Here is a 20,068-nt window from a genome sequence, read left to right as displayed (position 1 = left end):
AACAAGATGCCTTTCCAGAAAAATGGGATTTCAATTTTTTGTAAAGGAAATAAATGTCATGAATTCTCATCAACACAAGAGTCAAACCCAAGAAGGTGGTGGTAGTGGGATGTGTGAACAACACAACTTCTTGAGCGATAAGATTGTTTTTTGTGCAGAAAACAATTTGCTTTTGCACAAAAATGGGATTTTGTGCAAGACACACCATTTTTGGTATAAAACGTTGGTTTGTGTGCAATCCTCCCTAATTTTCCCTCATTATTCTTTCAAGAAAGGGCCCAAATAAAAGTTCCTCCCGACTGCCTTAAATTTGGAGAAGACAGATGTAAGAACATAATCAATTCTTCTAAGAACATCAACCATTGGATGTTCTGAGTCATTAGGCATGTTTTTGAGTGAGAACCTTTCCATGTGCCTCTGGACTTTGGGTTATTTAACCTGATCTGCACCTATAAGTTCCTAGTAATTCTGTCTTCATTTTGGGATCATATTGTTTCCTGCAGTTAAAAGGACCACATTATCCCTTGAGTCAAGTACCATTAAGAATTTTTTACAGGTGGACAAGCAGGGAATTAGGGCAAACAAAATATTAGAAAATAAAATATATGTCTGTTTCCTCCTTCCATCTAGGGAAATGTGTTAATTTGTTCACAATCATAATAAAGTATGTGTTAGGAATTCAGAGAATATAAATGGCTGGTGATTTATACTGATCAGGAGGTTGTAAGTCATGTAGAAACTCATATTAAAATGGAGCAGTGTTGTTCATAATACTTTAAATTAAGGCAGTAATTCATCCACACATTGCTTTATAATAAGCGGTGAGTGCACAGTACTTTAAACAAAGAGGCCCACATGTATCATTGATTTAAACTATTATTATTCATGAGTTATTTATCCTTACAATGCAGGACAAAAAATAGAACAATATTAATGATCTTTATACTCTTTTTGTAAGTGATTACATAATTAAATGTGGAAGTCCTTTAAACTACCATTTGGCTTGTCTAGTAGAGTACAACACCATTATCCATGGATTCAATATCCATGGTTTCACTGAAAAATGCTCCCAAAAATACCCCTGTCCCCCCCCCACCCAATGTTTGTGGGTTTCTCTAACTCCTCCAGTGCTATTTTATGGTATACTTCCATCCCAAATATAATAAAAATATAGGGTTAAATATAATTCGTAGTTTCAGGTATCAAGGTTTGTGTGCAGCGTATCCCTAGATGATACAAGTGTCGTACTGCAATTATAAGGTTATGTACATATAGTCCCTTGTTACCTTGAAAAACTACAACTCCCATGATTATGTAGCATTGAGCTGTGACAGTTAAAATGGTGTCAAATTGCATGAATTGTACAGTGTCGATGCCCTTACAGATGCCACCTTGATGGTATCTGCTACTTTCTTGGGGAGAAGCAATACTTTCTCCTTCACATCCTCTAGCAAAAGGGAGCAGGTGCCTCAGCTGTGTCTTCTTCTGTGGTATGGTGGAAGAAACAGGCAACTGGCGGTGGGCATAGCCACCAGTATTGTTTTGACCCTTCATTGTGGAAAGAGGTTGTGCTCTCCTTCATTAGAGGGTGCACGTCCAAAATAAAAACACTTCTGTTGGTAACAATTACTTCCCAAAGTCTTGCTCAAAAAGGATGTTCTTAGCCTACCACTGGAAAAAAAAACAGCAAAAAGGAGCTGCCCTAGCTTTGCTAGAGAAGGAGTTTCAAAGTGTGAGAGCAGCTACAGATAAGGTCTTCTCCTGCTGTCCCACCAATCTTACCTGTGAAGACAGTGGGACAGAAAGAAGTGCCTCTCCTGAAGATCTCTGAGCATGGACAGGGTCATATGGGAAGATAAAGTCCTTCAAATAGCCTGAATTTGAGCTGTATATTAGGGAAACAAAATAATTAACATTAACTAATATAATCTCCAAGCTAATGTTCACTCGTGGAATACAATCAACAGTACTGCATAGAAATAGACAGGCTTGCCACCTCATCACATGGGCCAATTTGCCCGTTGTATGCTGCTTCACTTCCATTTTCAGCCCAAAGCCCTTCACTCTACACACAGATACTTCTGGTTGGGCCCTGTGCTGAATAGACAGAGGAAGCAGCGCACACACGGCTGCCGTGGGAACACGGAAGCCTTCCCATATTGCCTTCCCAGAAATGGGGGAAAGCCAGGCCGTGACACTTCCCCTCATGCAATGGGAGGAATGGTAAGGCAGATGATGTGAGGCATGGAGCAATGGGTTCTCCATGTCCCCTGCCAAAAACCCATGGCTTCGCCCCAATGCAAAGTAAATCCATGGGCCTTTATAATGAGGTCCTTGGCAGCTTAAGGTTCTCTACCATCAATGGCATTGCATGTGGTACAGTTATTTCATTTACAACTTACTAGCTGACAAGTTTGTAGAACACCACTAATGAATTAGAAATGTTCTCTAAAGCATACTCCTTTTTTAGATTGATGCCTGTGGGAATATTCTTCTTACAACCCTGGAAATGAGAAATGAAGTCAGCGGGTCCAATGTGCTTGGAAGTCTGAATGACCCAAGAGGAACCATGTATTCCTACGACAGTGCCAGCATCCATTATAGAAGGCCGCCTCCTACAAGAGACCTCTACAGCAGAAGCCCTTTGGACAGGCACACAGTCCATCAAAAGGGACGCTTACGAAGAAGAGCATCACAACTCAAAGTCAAAATCCCAGATTTGACTGATGTCAATTCCATAGACAAGTGGTCCAGAATGGTCTTTCCTATCACATTTATTCTTTTCAATGTTGTCTATTGGCTTTATTATGTGCACTGAATTACGCTGTGATCCCTCCACCCAATCAACCCAAACACCTTTTCTCCTTTTTTTTTTGCCAACCTTAAGGACTACAGTAGCCACAATGCTACAGTACAATATTCAGCCATGTGTTGGGTTAGGGTGTCCTTTTTACCACATCCAAAAATTACTTCATGTTTACTTCAAAAAAGACAATATCTATTCTTTTTGATCTGCTTTCAGAAAGCGACGACATTGAAGACGTAAGTGCCATTCTTCTGTCTCATTTTAAGATTATTTCTGGTGATCTTTCCTTTCGTTTTTCCTAGCATTTAAAATGAGAACCGTTTTCTCTTTTATCATGAAGTAGATTGGTATTTCACTGCATTTTGAAAAGTATGAAGCTTAACAGAGTTCAGGTGATAGTTGTGATCCTATGCACACTTACCCGGGAGCGAGCTCTTTACTTACTTCTGAGTAAACATACATAGGATTGGGCTGGAATTCTTTTACTATAAATTATCTACCAGAACAAGAGTTGATTTTATAATGTAGGCATATATGGAAACCTTTGAGATAGAGCAAAGTTAGGATGATTGGGTTTAAACAATACACTTGCCAAATAACAGGTTTAAGAACATATTTAGAAATTAAAAGGGTACCGTTGGTGATGATTTTACATACATGTCTTTGAAAGAAAAAGAAATGATAGGAAGAATGTACAGAAAAGTTTGACCTCTCACACAGATGTGGGATTGCTCTCCTCAGTGGTGCCTGGTGTGACATGCATATCCATCTCTAAAAACAAATCAGGCTTTCAGTTTCTTCAGAAATGTTCTGTTACTTATAAGGAAATAAAGTCCCATGTAGTTTGATAGCTATGATTTCTGTAAGCAGGTGAACTCTAGACTGAACAAATTATCCTATATGCTAATGTATAAGTCTAGAAAGTTAAGTCAAAAAAGCAAACCCCAAAAACCTGGGTTGGCTCATCCATGGATCAATGTAAGTACCTAAGTACTTACCAATGTAAGTGCAATGTAAGTACTCAACTCTGATCCAAAAATGAAGAGTCTCCAGCACTGAGCAGAGTGGTGAAATGTAAGAGCTTAGTCTGTCCTCAGATAACCTAGAAAAAGCACTGACCACCTCTACTCTCTCTGTCATGACATTTTTTCTCTCCGCTGAATGACCCTCCACTTATCTACGGTTCATAATTTTGTCCCCAAAGCCTTCTCTCAATCTATACATTAGGTCAACTTATACATGAGTATATATGATATGTACATTTTTAAAAATGGAGCCAATGGCTGATCTGCAATACAAATGGAGCTGTACCTGAGAGAAAAAGTAGAGATTTGCCAGGAAAAGGGGGGGGGGGGGGGGTTCTGAATTTGATCTTCTTTGTTTCATCAAAGCTTAGCATATACCTCAGTTACTTTAACTAGAGCCTAGACAATAGTAACTGGAAAAGTTACTATTAGGCTATAACTTGTAGAATGCCTCTCCCCAGCCAGGATGGTGTGTCCATGTTAGATGGAGGTTCCTAGGGATTGTAGCCAAAAAAACTAATATTTTCAAACTCTGGCACTATTGTACAGCTACCTTCTTTAGGAAGACAGAAAGGCATTTAAATTTTTTTCAGGTGGTAAAGCGTACTTGACACACAATTGGCCCAGGCATGCTTCTTTTTTATCTCCAGAAATGGCAGCCATAGAAGAGTTGTTAGAACAGTGGTTCCCAACCTTTGGTCCTCCAGGTGTTTTGGACTTCAGCTCCCACACAATTTTTAACAGCTGTTAAGCTGGCTGGGATTTCATTGGAGTTAAAGTCCAAAACACCTAGAGGACCAAAGATCCTCTTTATTTATTTTTTTGTGTCAAAAGCATTGCATAATAAATAAGTTTAAAAGTGATAAAATAAAGGAATCACAAACAGCTAAATAGTTTTGGACCAAAAGCGGGCAACAGCAATCGCATTGTCCGTAGCTTTAAACAACTCCTCCTCCGTGCATGAGGCAAGGCATTGTGGGCAAGCATACATATAAGGAATTGTTTGTTTAGCTCCACAGTCACACAAGGTGGAAGATTCCTCCAGGTAGTGCCATCTTGCCAGGCTGTCTTTTGATCTGCCCACTCTGCTTCTCAGTCTATTTAGGGACTTCCAAGTTGCCCATTCTTGGTTTGCCCCTGGAGGAGGACCCTCATGAGGGGCCATCCAGTTGGAATTGCCTGGTTTAGCTGCCCAGAGGGACACCCTTGCTGTTGCTGGGGGGACATCAAGAGGAGTGGTGGTTCTCATGAAGCCCTTTCTTGATTTTAGTCTAAACCACTGTGTTAGAATATGGCAGGATATGATACTAAACAGTTCCAATTTGATCTCAATTGGTTCCTTCTTCCCTTAGCTGCTATTTCCCCTTAGGGTGGAGGAAAACATTTTTCTTAATAGAATCTTCCATACTTACAGAAATAGTAGGCATTGGGGGTAGGGGAGAAAAATTATTTTAGGACCAAACTGGGGGCCATAGTCAAAGGGCCCTTCTATACTGACTATATACAGTACTTCGCAGCTGACTCAAGACCACAAAATAATAGCTGCCACTGCACATTGCAACACACATATAAGGGTGTACCACACATTTTTAAAAGTCTCAGGAAGGTCCGGGTTCAGTCAAAAAATGTGCTGCAGTAAATGCCAATGTAGCAAAATCCAGAGAGAAATCGGCTCCTCAAAATGTAGAGTACATTGTAGATCACCATTGCTGCTGAAGCGCAATAAGGAATCCCAAGCATGGCTGGGCAACTGGGCAACAAGGAGCTAGTTGACCCCCTGGAAGGGATAAATGATTACCTCCACTTCTACTTGTCACTTTTCCTCTTTTTCACCCGGCATGCTTCTGGTTCACTTATGCTCCTCTCTCTTGGAAATTGGGGGTGGGCAGTTTGAAGCCAGGTTCAGTGGTTCATGTAATCACCTTCCTAGCCTCAAACTGTTTCCAAGCATGGCAGTCTGATCACCTTACAGCGAAACTGGTTCCAAACTGGATTAAAGTGTCAATGCAGAAGCGCCCAGACTTTTCCCTCACTTATAGGCTGTTTTTAATAAGAAGAAAAAGAAAACATAGAAGAGCAAATCCTTTGGCATCATATCTAATTTGACCCAAGTATACCCATACACAGAGATTAAATCTGAGATAAATGGAATACCTCTGGTATTATAATTTCTGTAACAGTGTTCATAAGCAAGGCTTGGAGCAGTCCAGGATACATATGATACTTGTACACTGGTATTGATTCCCCCCCACACACACACACACACACACACACAGAGTTTGGGATTTATACTGCAACCTCTTCATTTACAGACTATATCCACAGTTTCACTTACCCATGCTCCAAAAAAAATATTTCCTCTGGAAGTGATCATGGGCCTCTCTTGGGCCTCCAGTGCTAGGTCCGTCTGTGATTTCTTTCTGGCCCAAGTATAATAAAAATATACAGTTTGCTACTATCCATGGTTTCAGGTATTCACAGTCTTGGAATTTATCTTCCATGAATGTGGGGGGCCATACTGTACTTCCACTGCAGCTGCATAGAGTAGAAACTTCAGCATTCCCAGAATTTCAAAAGATAGAGTATCTCCTCATCCTCTTTTTGATTAGGAGACGGACATGCGCCCAGAGGTCAAAAAGTGTGGTCTACCACATTTTCATTTATTACTTTTTTAAAACTGCAATGATAAGAACAATAATAATTAATCTCTGATGTTGTGTCAATTAGAGAGGTATTATTTGATCCATGGTTATGGCATTTGAAGCAAAATGCTTGACCAATAGCATAAAATTATACCAATGTGGCATCCTCCATGTTAAATCTTACATAAACATTTATTGTTGTATATAATTAGAGTTTTTAAAGCAAGGAATACTGAGAGATGGTTTGCCAGTTCCTTCTGAAATTTAGTCTTCAGCACCTGGAGTTCATTGGCAGTCTCCATCCAAGTACTAAACAAGATTGACCCTGCTTAGCCTCCAAGTCCAAACAGGATCTTTAGCCAGGTTCTGCTGTCTGTACTTCTATCAAACTGCTAGGTTTGGGGGTTTTCTTCTCAGAAAAGTGATCTAAAGACACCTGATGTGATCCTTTTCCAGATAGTAAAAAGGTACAATTCAGATGAGTATTTTTGTGAAACCATTTATATCTTGTGCTGAGCTACTGGAAAAGGACAGAATAGAAATAAATACTTTTGCAAATGGAGAGTTTATATAATAAATGGGCAAAGATCTCCATTTTCATAATACAGTGTTCCCTCACTACTTTGCAGTGCACTTTTCACGGATTCGCTGTTTTGCGGTTTTTCAATAAACTTTAAAAGACTATTATAAATAATAAAAAATTACAATTTACAGCCTAAGGAAGGGAGGAAGGAGAAGCTGAAGGGAGAGAAAAGGAGCCCAAGTGGCAAAGGGAAGAGAAGGAGGCAATTTATCAACACACGATTGGTTGATAAAAACCAATACTGTTTATAAAATATAAACAGTATATATACATTATAAAATACTGTATAACTACTAAAATAATGTATAAATATTAAAATAAACATAGTGTCTCTACTTTGCGGATTTTCACTTATTGTGGGTGGTCCTGGAACGTAACCCCCACGATAAGTGAGGGAACACTGTATATCCTAAGGTCAGCTAATCATAAACTCTTTCCCATAACCAATAAAAACAGGATCTATTTACACATTAGCCAAAGTAATCATCATCTGCACTAGGAGAAGGTGATAGCAACTTTATACATTTGCATCAGAATCATTGTGTATATATATACAAACATCAAATCACAATAGAATGTTCAAATCATTTTAAAGTGGAACTGAACAGATATTTTACACACACATGCACAATGGTAAAAGTGTATGTGATGAGTCAGACCTAACTAATGTGTAATCAGGTATGACGGTCCATCAGATATGAAAAACTATCTGTTCACAGAATGCAGGACTCAGTCCACCCTTTTAATGAGTGATTAGATCACACCCGTTTCACGTTGTCTCAGAATATTTTCTATTATACTGAAAGTTAGCATTTATCAGATTCAATCACTGAAAACTAGTACTAAACCAATATGGTAAGCTTGTTCTCCCTTCCTTAGTAGAATCTTAAACATTTTCATAGTTTACAAGAGTACAGCATCTAAACAACTGGCATTTAAACAAATGGCAGGATTAAAATTAAATGTACACACATACATTTCCAAGCCTTAATTTCATAAATTCATACAATTACATGTTACGATCCGTTATGAATGCAAACTATTCCTTCAAAAGTGACATGGAGGGCCCTTCCACACTGCCATATAACACAGAATATCAGGGCAGAAAATTATCTGCTTTGAACTGGGTTATCTGAGCCCACACTGCCAAATATCCCACTTCAAAGCAGATAATATGGAATTTTATTAAGGGGCCTTAGAAGGGACCTTAGAAAGCTCAGTTTGCTAGATGTCAAGAAGTTACCCAAAAAGAAAATTATTACAGAAATGAAATTAGGAACAAGTGTTAGCCTTTACAGGAAAACATACAAATGTTAAAATGCAATAAAAGGATAAACAATTAATTGTAGAATAAGCAGAAAAATAATACTTCAGGTTTTGCCTCCCTCTCAAATTTGAATTATTTTTTTCCAAGTCACATAATTCAAGCTGGGTGGCATGATGCCCAACTTTAAAAATATTCATTCATTTGAATGTAACCACTATTGATTTATGTGATAAGGAGGAAATCATTGTTCAAGTGAGGAGTCACGGTGGTGCAGTGGGTTAAACCCTTTTGCTAGCTGGACTGCTGACCTGAATGTTGGGATGCTGACCTGAAGGTTGCCGGTTCAAATCTGCGAGATGGGATGAGCTCCCATCTGTCAGCTCTAGCTTGCAGGTATATGAGAGAAGCCTCCCAGCAGGATGGTAAAACATCCGGGTGTCCCCTGAGCAACGTCTCTGTAGATGGCCAGTTCTTTCACACCAGAAACGACTTACAGTATGTTCTCAAGTCACTTCTGACACAATAAAAAATTGTACAAGCAACATTGTATAACATTAACTAGAATTAAGTTCCATTAAAATAGCAGAAATTGTAGTCTTACATAAGTGCATGTACACTTATCCAGGAGTAACTACAGCACACTGAACGTGTGTTGTATCACAAATTGTACTGAAGAGAAATTATATTTACAAGGTCCATTAGAAAGGAAATTAGACCTCTGTTGCCAGCTAAATACAATTAAGAAGGCCATATCCCTCTGAAACAAAATGTAAGATTCAGAACTTATATATATCCTGCCCCGTGTGTCAAGGTACCCAAATCGTATAGAAAGCACATGAATGTTACTAGAAGCCATGCAACTCTTACCTTCATTATGGTACCTCCATGTACCATAATATTTTTCATAGGTGACTCTTGCCCAGTTATATTTACTGCCATTCCATTCTCAATAGCATCTTGGAATTGTTATCTTGACTATGTTCCACGTGCTTGGCATCACATATAAATCCAGTCACACTGGTACTGTGTTGGTAACATTTATATGCCAGGGTTCTACAACTCAAAAGTATGTCCTGGATGGCAGGCTGAGGCTAATACTATAAAGAAACATAGGCAAAGAATGGCTGGCTGTGGTTACATCAGTGGTGTGGTGAATCCACTCTGGATTTTGTTCCAAACTTTATAGGGGCTTTTAAAGAATCTGATAGTACATGGGAACGTACGTGGTACATTTTGTTCATTTGAAGTGGAATTGCATTAGAACTAATTAGTAGCTACTACAAGTCACTAGATTTCTTTATATAATTAAAGCTACACATTCTTGGAAATCAATCCCAATAGGACTTACTTCGGAACAAAAATGCATAGGACTGGATTGAAAGTGCCTTACAATAACAAGAAATAATATATAATGTTTCACCCCTTTAATCTTCCAGAAGGTTTTGGTTGGGAAATTATGGGTTTCCATATTTTTAATCTCTTCAAATGGTATTTTTCTAGCAAATCAAAAGCCTCATTTTGACCAATACCACTAGTTGGTGAACCTTTATTCAGGCCAAGGTCACTGGGACAAAACTGAAATGAACTAAAAAGGAGATACTGGATCTATGGAGTCTGAAATAGGAGATTGTATGTGTATGACTTGGATGCTTTTCATGAAGCCAAAATTACACAGACCAACACACATTTTGGTGCCTTGTCTCTAGATATATTTGACCTGCTTTCCAAAAATGGCACCAGTTTTCCCCTATCAGCTCTAGTTTCTGAGATATAGAATATATGACATCTACCAGTCACCATTTGCTCAGCCATAGAAAACCACAATAACCATGTCTAAGAAACTAGAGTTAATGCAGTTTATCCAATGAATTTTCTGAATCAGTGTCCCAAATAAGTCCAGGATCGGGCCTAAAAATCAACACATCCATTAAAAAAATCATCACCTGAGCTGCAAAGACTCCTCAAACTATAACCCAGCAGCCATCATATAGCTCAATTCTTCTCTAACTCCTTCCCATAATTCCTCAGGCCAAGTTTTGATATCCCAATACAGTATTATCCCAGCTAAACTCTCTTTCCTCTTTGTCTGTTTAAATGGTGTCCTAAACGTCTCGCTAGTTAAAGAAATACCCAAAGTGCCAAGTGGGAAGCAGAGTTTTAAGCTGGTTTTTAAAGTCGTACTAAGGATGAGCCAAAATAATTCATACACATTGTGCCTTTTATACATCCGCTCTTGAGTGTTATCTAAATCCATGAAAACAGAGAAAAGAATCCATGAAAACAATATGTTTACTGAAGTGCCTTGCTCATATGAATCTGGATTCAGTTTTCCTTTGAATTGGGCCCAATCTTTTCACTGCCTTTAATTCCAATTTGGGGGAAGAAGAGAGGGCAGAAATTAAATCAGTAAATAAAACAATAAAAACAAGGACTGAAGACCAAAAAGCAAAAATCCTCCCCTAATATTTGGAAAGTTAAATATTTAATATAATTATTTTGTTTAAAAGCTAATTTACTGCCATGGGATATCAAGTTGGAAAAAGTACAAGACAGGTGCTAAAAATGGTTAAAACATAGCTCAGAAACAAACTAAGAAATGCCAGTATTCTCAAAGGTAAAACATTGTGTGTTTAAATTTGTATGGGCACTGAATTCTGCATTAAAAATCATATATTCTCTACTAATTGTTTTTCCCAAAGCTGATAGTCATTATGGGCTGATCTCAGCCAGCTGCTGTCTCAATGTATAGCCTTCCGATGAAAACCCTTTAAATGAGTTAGAAGTAAAGATAAGATTATGAAAATGGAAAGTTACTTGGATTTGACATACTTCCAAATATATATAATCTTTTGAGCATATTTTTTTTATTTTAACTACTATATTGCCATAAGAAACAAAATATCCTAAAGAAGACAGACATCCTCTCACACATACACACACACACACACACACATATACAAATCCAACAATGGAAAGAAACAAGAAAAGAAACATACAAACAGAAAAATAAGGGTAGAGGAAATCATTGAAAAAGATTTTAAAAAATACTCCCACCCTCTTCAATGGAGATTAAATATGTCGATCTGATGTTTTTTGTTTTGTTTTGTTTGTTTGTTTTGGGGGGGGGGGGGTTAAACTGTTTTAAGAAAATTCTACCAAACTGCATGAATGATCAATTAATAGACTTTGCTCATAAATCTTATACACCTATACCTGAGATTACGTTCAACTGAATTGAATATTTACATTAAAAGGCCTTGAATTGCACTGTAGAACTGCACTCCTCGTTCCATCTCGCTAAAGAAGCAGGATTTTGATGGGTTTTTAAGACTGGTTTTCTATCACACCATGAGCAGGAATTGTGTGATCTTGCTCAACTATTGCAACACCATCCTTCTCCATTGAATATATTATCTGGGACTAAGGAGAAATGTAATGCAACCATTTTTGGAGTGCCGCACTTTGTCCAACATAGATCAAGAGAATGAATCTGTGTGTAGTGAAGGGAAAGTGGAGTACAGTTGTCCCTCCACATTTGTGTTTTTGACTTTTGGAGATTTGAGTATTCACAGATTAAAATATTCTCTGTAGAAATCTCCAGGACCTAGAGATTTCTAAAGAGAACATATCTCTAGGAAACTCTAGGTTCTTCAATGTGATCCTATAGTCAGCTTCCAGTAGAAATTGACCATAGTGTTGCTCTTGAAGACCTAGACATTCCTAGTAGACTTGTGTATTTTGGCTGAACCTCAATCTATTTCTGCTGGCAGGATACTGGTAGACCCTCATATCCATTTTTGCACGCCTCCCAAAAACAGGTGTGCAGCCAGATAGAGTTTTCAGACTGCAGCCGACCTACCTCCCCAGCCTCCTTTCCTATCATTTTAGGCAATGGCATTGTTTGTCCTTCTATCTTTCATTAAGACCTGGATTTAAAATCATCAGAGTTAAGATACCACTCTTTCTGTGATCCTTTCCCTTTGGAGACCTGGGTTAATGCTTCGTTAAAGCTGTTTCTACTCTGGAGGAGACAGGTGGCAGCACACACACTCTCTCCCTGCATGTAGCTTTCCATTAAGACATTTTAAGGAGGCTTCCCACTTCCCACTGGGAAGGAAGAGCGATGACCTGTAACTATCCTCTGGGCTTCCTTTAAAAAGCCCTCTCTTTTCTCTTGATTTGCACTGCAGGCCCTGTCTGCCTTTTCCCCCCTCACACCTTTCTGCTTCAGGTTTAATGCTTTCTTAAAGCTGTTTCTACTTTCTACCGTAGAGGAGAGGTAACTAGGTGGTGGTGGTAGTTTTTTGAGAATGAGGCTTTTCTTTTTGTTTGCTGGGATTACTATTATTATTAAGAATTATTATCTTTTAGAAGTATTTTCTGAAGGGAAGGAGAAAAGGTGTGACTCTCCAAACCGCCAAATGTGTGCATACACCCTACCCACCCGTCTCGCACGTTCCCGGCTCCCAGTCTGTCCACTAAATAAAAAGAATCAAGAAAATAAAGGAAAATCAAAAAAGATTCAAGAAAGAGGCTAAGCCATAAGCCAAGCCAAAAAATACCCTGAAGCCTGGTGTGATGCCAATAGAGGGAAGAGGAGACGTGATCAGCTGCCACATGGTCCCGTTACGGACAAGAAAACATGAATGATGAGCTTTTGCCATTACAGCTAGCAGGTAGACCCGAAGAAGCCAATTTGGCCGAAGTAAAATGGCTAAAACGGATCTATCCCCAAGTCTAATTCCTAGAGAGGCATTCTATCAGGTAAACAAAAATAGCAATTTCTTTATTCATGGTTTTTCTTATTCAGTGGCCTCATACCCCCAACCCCAGCAAATGTGGATGGTTGACTATATGTGCCTTTTTATCAGGCAAGGTGGAAAACATGTAGTTTTCCGGACATTGTTGAACTATACATTTCATCAGTCCTAGACAGCACAGTCAATGGTGATGGGTGATCAAAATTGTTATTTGTTAACATCTGGAGGGACTCCAGTGCTCCTTCTATTAAACAATTCTGACAGGATCTGGCTAAGACATGCCATTTATTGAATCTTATGTTTTCTTTTAAAATGTGAAATCATGCCAGCGAATATATTTTGTCAGCTCTATTTCAGAGAGAAATCCTTCATCTTGTCAGAAATCTACTTCTGGAAAGCTTTGCAAGAGTCATTTGGAATTCATGTGGCAATTTACCTCATGTATAAACTGAGCAGATTGCTTATTTTATTTATGTTTCTCCTTTCCACATAAAAAGGCACTCGATGCAGCTAACAATAAGATGGATTAAACACAGAATATTAAAAGAAAAAAAATTAATCAGTTGGAGCCCCTTCTAACAGTGAATCAGTTAACATTTATGAGTGTTTAGCACATAAATTTCACACATTTGTTTAACCATATTTGAAATGGCTCATATTTAAACGTTTCCTTTTCCTTAAAGGAAAATAAACATTAAAACAAGGGTAGAAGGATGTAGGAAGTTATTTTTATTACAGTGTGGCAAAGGCAATAGCCTTAGCCATTAATCTGTCCTTTGTGTTGTTTCAGCTACCTATAGAGGCTTTGTTAATTAAAACCTGCACATGAAGAGAACATATGTTATTGTTTGAAATACAGTTCCCAGAATTTTCCAGCTAATATAAGATTCTGGGAACTGTGGGCCAAAAAAAAGTAATTTCTCCTAAGCACGTTGGTGATTTGCTAGGCCATAAGGTCATGTTGGCAATCCATTTGTGTATCATATACATAGTACAAAAATGGCAATTCTTTACTTGTGAATTTCCTTTCTTGTCAGTGAGAAAGTAGTGCCCACCACCACCACCATTATGGGCACGTTCCGTCTCTTCTGCGGCCAGTATGCAAGCTTCCATCTTTTTCTTCAAGTAGCTCAACCAGCTGAGCAATTTAAGTGCTATAGCTTTAGAGAGGACTGTGGTATTCATTCTTCCTCCTTCTCTTGGGGTCCTTTCACACAACCATATAACCCAGGATATCAAGGCAGATAATCCACAATATCTATTTTGAACTGGATTATCTGAGTCCACACTGCCATATAATCCAGTCCAATGTGGATTTTATACAGTTGTGTGGAAGGGGCCTTTGAAACTGGCCTGGAGACCAAGCCTGGAGATGCCTTCTGATTCTGAGGCAGGAAATAAATAGTCTGAGTTCTCCTCCAAGAAGAAGACTAGGGCTCTTTCCACACAGCTGAATCAAATCCCACATCATCTGCTTTGAACTGGAATATATGGCAGTGTGGAGTCAAATAACCCAGTTCAAAGCAGATATTGCGGGATCGCTGAGGCCCCTTCCACATAGCTGATAAAATCCTACATTATCTGCTTTGAATTGGACTATATGACAGTGTGGACTCAGGGCCCTTCCACAGAGCCAGAATATAAAGGCAGAAAATCCGACAATATCTGCTTTGAACTGGGTTATGTGGATCCACACTGCCATATATTCCACTTCAAAGCACAAGATGTGGGATTTTATTCAGCTGTGTGGAAGGAGTCTCAGATAACCCAGTTCAAAGCAGATATTGTGGGATTTTCTGCCTTGATATTCTGGGTTATATGGCTGTGTGGTAGGTCCATAGATCCTATTAATTGGTCCCAGAGAATGCAGAAAATCCCCATAATTACTGGATTTCTTTCCGTCTCTTGACCAGAGAAGTATCCTGATTCACCTATGGAGGCTGTAATGAGCTTAGTAGGTCACATGCTGTATAGAATTACTGTAGGTAATATAGCTTATTCTGTCAGATGCTAACATTTCACCAAGCTTTTAGCAACTCATGCCTAAATACGTAGCTATATGTGTAATTTCTGACTGTGTTTGCATGAGGGTGGGGACTTGAGTAGTCTTCCATTGCTACTTGTGGTCAACCAATTGGTGCCTTTAGATGCCAGCAGATCAACCTGGTGCAACCTTATTCTGCCACTCAATAGCTGAAGCTGATCTTGTACAGGTCATCCCAAGAATCTTGAAGAACAATTGTATGAATCTTTTACGTCTAAAATAAATTTGCCAATTAATTTAAAAATGGTTGCCAGCTGGGCCACAGCTCAGTGATTATAATATATCAGAGCCAGATTCAGATTCAGCAACTTTGAATTGCTCAGACAGCAAGCCTTTTCCTAAATGTCTAATAATGAGGCCAAGAACTTGTAATAACCAGTGTCCATGATTGTTATTTACATGAGACCTTCATCCAAAGGCAAACAGTTCCTATATACCATTCACCAACTGATATGTCTCTTCCTCAACAGGCTTTTACAACCAACTTTGAATTGCACAGACCCATTTGAGGGGGTTATCCAAAATGATCACCTCAAATGGAAACAAATGAAGGAACTGTGTTCATTGAATGGGTCTAGATTCAAGTTTAAATCATACTTGGACTTAACTCACTGAAATCCGTGATGGAGTCCCAAATATGATCCATTTTTTAAAATTCTGAATAAAAGTAAAAACAAATCTCTAATATAAAAGAATTCATTGCAGAGCCTGTTTATGAATTAACCCTTTTCCCCTTTCCATGGTTCATTTCATCTAGGATTTTTGAGACATAGTTTAATGGAACTGTAAAGTATGTGTTGCTAATTTTATCGTACATCCTTATCAATTCAAATAGGAAAGTTTAATTGCAAAGATAAAATCAAAAACATTTTTCAAACCATCCTTTGATGTGCTTCGGGAGAGTTTTTCACACCAGGATAATTTAGGATGGGGGTGAGCTGCTAAAAGAACCCCCTTTCCGTGTTTGCTTTTGGAAATGAAAGGAAAGATTTCGAGGAAATAAATTCAACAGAATGCCAAGGGAGGAAAAATAGACTAATTTTTTACAATTAACTTTTCTACTTTGTACAAAGATATGCTGCATTTTTCTGATTCAAATTCCTGACCTGTTAGTGCAATGTGGATTTCTGTATATGCTTTTTACACATTCAATTCTAACTTTTTAGTGTATGTGTGTATATGTGTGTGTGTGTTTTATGTACTGTTTTTGTTAGGATGTTTCCTTTTTCTTACTGTATATGATTGCATGTTTAGGAGGGTTTCCCCACATAGTTTAAAAGGTCTGCTTAATATAGCATTAGAATTCTTTGCTGTCAACACAAAAGTTCTTTCAGATGTTTTTCCAAAGGTGTTTTTTCTGGATTAGATTGTGCATTTTATATGTTTTAAAATATCTATAAAGCCCACAATACTGTGATTATTTTCATATGCTGATTAACTGATCTAGTATAGGAGAAAGGCCCAAGAAGGCATCCTCTGTAAGCCTCATTGCTCTTGCTCCGCTTTCATCCAATGTAATGGGGACACTGGTGCCTTTTCAGTTTGAGGAGAAGGTAACATCCAGTAAAATCTACTCTTAGCTATATTAAAGAGTCAGTGGCAAAACAAGAAAAAGATGTGCTTTATAGCATTACTTTGCCAGTTTCTTTCAAACCTTATAGTACATACATCAGGTATTATTACCAGGATAAATGGTTTTCCCCCATCTTTGTACCTGATGTAAGTGTAGTAAGGCTATGCCCCCATATGCCGAAAATAAAGATTTGCCAAAATGGTGTATATTTTTGGCTCAGGTGAATATAACTTGTCAAAAAAGATAGAGAAATTATCACTGCCCTTTCTATGTTAACTACCTTTGACCAAAGTACATTCATGTTTGTGTATCTTCTTAGCATTAATGGATCGTGCTTGCCAATCATGTTGGACTCCTCATTTTAATCTACTTTTTAGAGTACTCTAAAAAGCAGCCCCCTCTAATATTGAGAAGTCACTTAGACCCCACACATTCGTATTTTGGGGCAAAAAATGCCACGGTAATAATTTTATTGATAGTTTTAACACTGCTTCTTCAGAAAATGCTAAAATAGTATTTTAATTGCTAATGAATTTGCCCGTGTGCACCTATTTGTATTATTTGTACCACTCCCTTTCTCAGGGTACTTAGGAGCATCCCAACTTATTTTCTGAATAACCCTATGCCAATGAGGTCAATGCATGGTAATTTTTTTCAAGCCCAACGACTGAACCTCATATGGAAGCAGGGATTTAACCCAGGTATTATTATTGTCAGCCAACACTACCCCCTACATCACTTTCTTTGAGGAACAATCATATCCATAGAACTAGAATTGGAGGGGACCCCAGGGCGCCGAATCCAGCCATTTGCCAGCTGCAGGTAATCCACTGCTATAGTATCCCAGAAAGAGGATCACCCAACTTCCATTAGGCAACCTCCACAGAACAGCCAATTTTTCTCAATATGCTTTAACACACAAGCTGTCACCTATTTGATTGTTCTATTCATTCATTCTTTTCTTGGTCAATAACAAATCCATCCTTGTCCAAGTACGGAGATGTGGCAGATTATTGCTGATTAAAAATGCTTCAGAGCCTTTTTGTTATAAGCTCTAGCATTCTTGGTCCCATCTTTTCATTAGTTGTTCTTTTTTCTGATTTTTTAAAATTTTAATCATTGCATATTTTAGAAAACAATGCCACCCACTTGAGAAAAAATATATCCTCAGAGAAATGTGAATAGCAACAGAATCCAGCAGCTACCGTCCTCTTGCTTCATCACACTTGGTATGGAACACCTAGATTTTTAAATGCTGCAGTCACTGGCAGGTACAAATTACCGTAATAGAAAAGGACGGGAAAGTAGCATTATCTACCTTGTTCATTAAGCCATTTTTCATAGCTTCAAGAAGTGTATTAAATGTAAATTATGTTAGCTGATGTATACCTAGTAAACAAATAAATATTATTTTTAAAATAGCTTTCCATGGTTCAGATGTGTTTTTTTTATCATTGAAACATTAAAGAGCACCAGAGTTTATATTAATGGAGATGCCAAATACTTGTTATAGGCTAGCACAGCGGGTTAAACCGCCAGCTACAGAAAATGTTGCCAAGCAGAAGGTTGACAGTTCAAGCTGCAGACGGGGTGAGCGCCCATCGTCAGCCTAGCTTCTGCCATCCTAGCAGCTCAAAAACAGCAATGTGAGTAGATAAAAAGGTACCACTTTGGCGGGGACATAAAAGGTGGTTCAATAAGGAAGGCGTCTATGAACGACAGGCTCCTCAGCATGGAAGAATGGAACAACAGCACTTCCCCATGGCCGAGTCGAGCATGGCCTCCAGATGCTGGAGATTACAAGAAGAGGAAAACTTTGCCTCTCTTTATGTACTGTTCTGTCTTTGTCAATTAAATAACAGCATCGAATGTTTGCCATATATGTACCTGTAATTCGCTCTGAGTCCCCTTGGGGAGATAGAGCAGAATATAAATAAAATATATTATTTATTGGGTTATTGTATGTATTGTATTGTATGTATTGTATTGTTTCGGGCTGTGTGGCCATGTTCCAGAAGTATTCTCTCCTGACGTTTCGCCCACATCTATGGCAGGCATCCTCAGAGGTTGTGAGGTATATTATTTATTATTGTTGTTACAAAACTTTGTATACAAGGTCTAACTTGTCCCCCTTCAATTTTATTAAAGCAATTTTTTTGCAATTCATTTTGTTAAAGATTGCCTATGACAACTAAAAATACATCACAGAACATGGCATTGCAACGTTTCTACTCTAATAATGTTTTATCACACAATCACAGAGTTTATTCCTATAAAATATCCCATGATGCTTCCACTGCAGCAGTATATCTTGATGCAATCATTTACTCCAGAATTTCATGCAAAAGTGACAGTGGCTATTTGTGGGGAAACATATTATCATTGTAAATATAGATGAATATTGGCCAATTTGTAGCACTGATCCACAAGCTAAAAGAAATGCTAATACCCTGTTTCCCCGAAAATAAGACATCCCCAGAAAATAAGACCTAGTAGAGGTTTTGCTGAATTGCTAAATATAAGGCCTCCCCTGAAAATAAGACCTAGCAAATTTTTATTTATTTATTTATTTATTTCCATCATTTATATGCTGCCCTTCTCACCCGAAGGGACTCAGGGCGGCTCACAATACAGTAAAAATAAAACATAGCAATATAAACAATCAATTTAAAACAATCCCATAAATACATTTAAAACAGTATAATAAAATACTTAATCCATTCGTCCACATAAACCTTGCACGTAAACCTTAGTCCGGACCGAGTTAAAGCCATCATAATTCATTCATTAAACGCTTGTTCGCAAAGCCAGGTCTTTACCTTTTTTCTGAAACTCAGAAGGGATGGAGCCTGCCGGATGTCACTTTTGTTTGGAAGCATGCCCGCCGCCTGTCAAACAAAACACCATAGCATGCAGGATTGGTAAATGTACATACCAGTTGTATTTGGAAATAATGGTAGTAACAAGAAATTCTTAAGTCACAGTTTGTCTGGTTTAGTTATGTTGGTTTGTGATGACAACTACTGTACAGTATATAATAAATGTTATCTTTTTGTTCAACAATGTGAATTCTTCTTCATGGAAAAATAAGACATCACCTGAAAATAAGACCTAGCGCATCTTTGAGAGCAAAAATTAATATAAGACACTTATTTTTGGGTAGCATTTTCAGGAAACACGGTAGCAATGAATAAATATGTGGCATCTCTGATATGGCATTATCGTTTTATAGGTAAACTCAAAGACTTGCTGAAGTAAATTAGGACTTACTGTGCTACAAAAATGTAAACCCCTTCCCATCAATATCATCAATGAACTAACACAGATTTAGATATATTAAATATATGAAAATGTGTTGTTCCTGGGGG

The 20,068-nt window shown here is 38.1% G+C and overlaps 1 protein-coding gene across 1 annotated transcript in view; it reads left to right on the top strand.

Annotated features, from left to right (window-relative positions):
• The window catches only part of gabrb1 (gamma-aminobutyric acid type A receptor subunit beta1), a 160,394-nt gene extending 142,273 nt beyond the window's left edge, over positions 1 to 18,121 (top strand). The window contains exon 9 of the mRNA XM_062981624.1: positions 2,471 to 18,121. Coding sequence (XP_062837694.1) covers positions 2,471 to 2,818 — 348 coding nt within the window. The 3' untranslated portion in view covers positions 2,819 to 18,121. The remainder of the gene's footprint in view (positions 1 to 2,470) is intronic.
• The last annotated feature ends 1,947 nt before the right edge of the window (positions 18,122 to 20,068 follow it).

This window comes from Anolis carolinensis, chromosome 5 (assembly GCF_035594765.1).
Source record: "Anolis carolinensis isolate JA03-04 chromosome 5, rAnoCar3.1.pri, whole genome shotgun sequence".
In the NCBI taxonomy this organism is placed as follows: Eukaryota; Metazoa; Chordata; class Lepidosauria; order Squamata; family Dactyloidae; genus Anolis; species Anolis carolinensis.
Note: the sequence above shows the minus strand (reverse complement) of the source record. Positions and strands in the feature narration are given on the sequence as shown.